The sequence below is a fragment of the Alexandromys fortis genome, unplaced genomic scaffold (genome assembly GCF_014885135.2).
Source record: "Alexandromys fortis isolate MF-2015 unplaced genomic scaffold, M_Fortis_MF-2015_v1.1 scaffold_253, whole genome shotgun sequence".
NCBI classification, from domain to species: Eukaryota; Metazoa; Chordata; class Mammalia; order Rodentia; family Cricetidae; genus Alexandromys; species Alexandromys fortis.
Window position 1 is genome coordinate 1,216,434 of NW_026068124.1, and position 4,114 is coordinate 1,220,547.

Sequence of the window (4,114 nt, forward strand, 5' to 3'; positions counted from 1 at the left end):
GACATTGCTTCAGAGAATGTGTGACACTGGCCTGGACATGGTAGGCGATGATTAAGACTGTGATTGGAGTTGGGGAGATCAGAGTGGACTCAGAACTCTGGAGTCAGCCTCCTCATTTACAAATCAACAGAATTTTTAAAATCACTAATGATATACTATATATTCAGTGTGTACAATGTGATTTATTGAAGTATGTAGTCATTGTATGATGGTTAGCTACAGCGAGCTAAAACATGTATTAACTTATGTTTTAGGGTAATATCGGTAATAATCAAGTCAGAATTATTTGTACATTGTCATGATGCCAGGCACAGTGCTTGGTAAACAGAAAGTGCTCTGTACTAGATGGGAAGAATTAGCCCCCCTTCAATGCTTTATTTTTAACTATGTTCAAGAAGATGTAACTTAAAGAAAAAAAACAATTCATTAAAAACCACTTGAAGCATTATCAAGGGTGTAATGAACATTTCCTTAGGAAGGCAGACTCTGGGGCAATAGTCCTGTGGGAGCTCACTGAGATTTCCAATAAAAGCCTCAATTTTCTGTTGTTCATGTGCTAGGGAAAGATGTTTAACCCTCTCCTAGTAACTGTCCAGGAGTCTCACAACAAAGGGACAACGAGAGAGCAAGCTCGCCATCCAATTCTGACTGAGAACCAAGACAAACTAGAAGTTTTGATCCTAAATGCCAAGAAGCAAGAGTAGAGCTGTCTGTACAGTTCCCTAGACCAATTGCCTCACCCGGAAAGAGATGAACCGGAGGGGGTAGAGAGCTCTAACCACACGTGAGTGTCTGCCTGACCCACAGCTTCCTGCTCCAGAACAGTTAGAAGCGCTCTGCTTAGGAGCCAGGTGGTTGTAATTCCCTGTGATGTCATGCTAGTTTCAAAGGGTCCTCACTTGGAAAATTGGGATAATTGTAGACCAGCCAGCATTTAGAAAGTGTCTGGCCCATAGTTAGTGTTAGAAATTGTTTTGTTCTTTTATTATCCCCCATCCTTTGGTTCTGTGTACTTCCATGGTGTATAACTCCTCCCTCTTTCTCTTAATGATTCTTATTTATTTATTTTTTTTAACCTTCACAGACACTCCCGGAGGAGAATGGCTGCAGAGAACACTTCCTGGGTGGCAGAGTTCATCCTTGTTGGATTAACAGAGCAGTCTGAACTCCAGATCCCATTCTTCATCCTATTTCTAGGTTTCTATGTGATTACTGTGGTGGGAAACCTGGGCTTGATCACCTTGATAGGGCTGAACTCTCACCTGCACACCCCCATGTACTTCTTCCTCCTCAACTTGTCCTTCATAGATTTTAGTTACTCCACCGCTCTCACCCCTAAAATGCTGATGGGGTTTATTGTGAGAAAGAATATCATTTCCTATGCCGGTTGCATGACTCAATTTTTCTTCTTCTGCTTTTTTGTGTTTTCTGAGTCCTACATCCTGTCAGCAATGGCATATGACCGCTATGTTGCCATCTGTAAACCGTTGCTCTACAGGGTCACCATGTCTCCCCAAGTGTGTTCATATTTGTTGTCGGGTGTCTATGGGATGGGGGTATTTGGGGCTGTGGCCCATATGGGAAACTTACAGTTTCTAACCTTCTGCGCTGACAATGTCATTAATCACTATATGTGTGACATCGTTCCCCTCCTCGAGCTGTCCTGCAACAGCTCCTTCACCAATTTGTTGGTTGTTTTTGTTGTTGTGGCCATTGGCATTGTAGTGCCCATTGTTACCATTTTTATATCTTATGGCTTTATCCTCTCTAGCATTCTCCACATTAGTGCCAAAGAAGGCAGGTCCAAAGCCTTCAGTACCTGCACTTCCCATATTATCGTAGTCTCTCTCTTTTTTGGGTCAGGAACTTTTATGTACCTTAAGCCACCTTCTAGTTTGCCCCTGGATCAGGGGAAATTGTCCTCTGTTTTCTATACTGCTGTGGTGCCCATGTTCAACCCACTGATCTATAGCCTGAGGAATAAGGATGTCAAGATTGCTCTGAAGAAGACCTTGAGCAGAAAAATCTTCTCGTGAAAGTGCTTTGAAAATAACATGCAAAGCTTTATTAGGAGATTTTTTTTTTAAAAAAAGTTAATATATTTCAATAACGAAAGTCAGTCCCTCCTCCATTATAACAACAGGAGAACTTAAAATCTCATCCTTAAAAATATTTAAATTGGCCTATCCAGCTGCCTCAATCATTCCTTATTTTTCAGAATTAGTTTTTTATAATGATAAAATATACCTAAGAAATAATCCAATCCCACCCAATCATATAATGTGCACACACTGGTGATTTCTAAAGCTTTTACAGGGAGCCTAGGGATGCACATGCTCCTGGTACTCGAGCTGAGACTGAAATACAGGCCTTTGGGTCCCAATAACATTTATTTTGTTTCTTCTTAGCCCCGTTTTCTTGTTCCACTCTTCCCATGGCAGGTTTCACGTCTTAAAGTTGTCACTGATGTTTAGAGTTAAACAAATCTGATTTTATTTCAGAGATGTCATTCAACTTTGACTAGATTAGTTTTGGGATATTATATTTGCAAGCATTTTAGACATGAAAAATTCAGTTGAGAAAGAAATGTTTTTAAGATGCTTGAAATAGAGAATGAATGGGAACAATGGATCTGAGAACCAGGTACCTGTGCTCCCTCAAGCAGTAAAGAGCCTTACAGACCCAGGCTGTAAGATGCTGCACAGAACCTTCATCCATTCATTATTTTTCCATAAATGGAGACAGAATTTTGGAACTTCAAAGGTATGGAAAACTTAATAACAGACATGTTTGAATGTATGCTTACTATATTGGGTAAAAGGAGATAGAGCTTCACAGAGAGATTGAAAGGACAATCTTTATAACAATTTTTATCCATCACTGATAGAAATAATTCTTTGTGAACCCTTGGGAAGATATTTTGAATTAGAAAATATTCTTAGGCAAGTTCTCTTTATTAGGAAAAGGGGCTCAGAAAACTGGTTAATTCCCCCCATTCAGAATGATTATATTCAAGACTGTACAGGTAGTCACAGAAGGTGAAGAAGCCCAGTGGAAACTATATTTCCAGTAATGAGGTCGCGTGGAAGACTGAATTCAGGACATTTATGGGTTAGGGGTAGGAATGGTGGGAAATTCATATAATGTAGGCAAGTGGAAAAATTGCCCAACCTTTTTACCATCTTATTTAAAAATACTATCATATACTATTTGTACAAAATAATAGGTTTCATATCGACTTTTCATATATATATAAAGAGTGTATTTCTATCATGCCCCACCTCATGCTATCTCTTTTCATCCTTTCTTCTGGTAGGCATCCTGTCCCCACAATAAACCACTCAGAGCAGGCAATTTCTGTCATTTTAGACCGTTCTGTGCTGTTTTTTTCTCAGTAAAACTTTCAGTAAATTCATTCTTTTCCTGGAAAAGCCTGTCCTTGTCACTCTGACCCTGGCAGATCCATTTTGCTTAGTCTTGAACATCATAAGAGTTAAACATCATATTTACTTTCCATTTTACCTTATTTTATTTTTACAGTGCTGGGATCCAGGGTCATGCTCATGTTAAGCATGCGTTCTGGCGTTGAGCAGCACCTATGGCTTCCCACACTGTCTTTGAGTGCTGGCTACTGTCATTGTCAATGCCGTCACAATATTTTTCTTAGGTGTTGCTCCTTAGTGTGTACTCTGCTGTCCAAATACACAGTATTATTTCCTTATTGTCTTAGTGCATATTTGTTTATAGAATCTAAATAATACTAATAAAGTTTCCATGAAAATTGTCAAGAAAGTATTTTGTCTAGATTGCACTCTTATTTCTCTAGTACATGTGGAGTTTCCTGGATCATAGGATTTCTATCATCACGGTACCTTACAAAGTATTCAAACTATTTTTGCCTTCACCAACAACTGTTAGGTACGGATCTTTCTTTCCTACATGAACTTTTGTTATTTTTAGTATTTCTTTCTTCAGCACTCTGCTGGCTGGGCAGTGCAATAGTACTGTAAGCATTTTTTATAAAGTTTCTTGGAGAAACAGTGATACTGGAAATTTTAATATGTTTATCAGCTATTTGGCTATTGTCCTCTGTGAAGTGTCTATGCAATGCTTT

The 4,114-nt window shown here is 39.0% G+C and overlaps 1 protein-coding gene across 1 annotated transcript; it reads left to right on the top strand.

Moving 5' to 3' along the window:
* The first annotated feature begins 1,094 nt into the window (after positions 1-1,094).
* On the top strand, positions 1,095-2,036 carry LOC126490639 (olfactory receptor 8B12-like). Its single transcript, XM_050125710.1, has one exon. It carries the CDS (start codon positions 1,101-1,103, stop codon positions 2,034-2,036), a length of 936 nt encoding a protein of 311 aa, XP_049981667.1. The 5' UTR covers positions 1,095-1,100.
* The last annotated feature ends 2,078 nt before the right edge of the window (positions 2,037-4,114 follow it).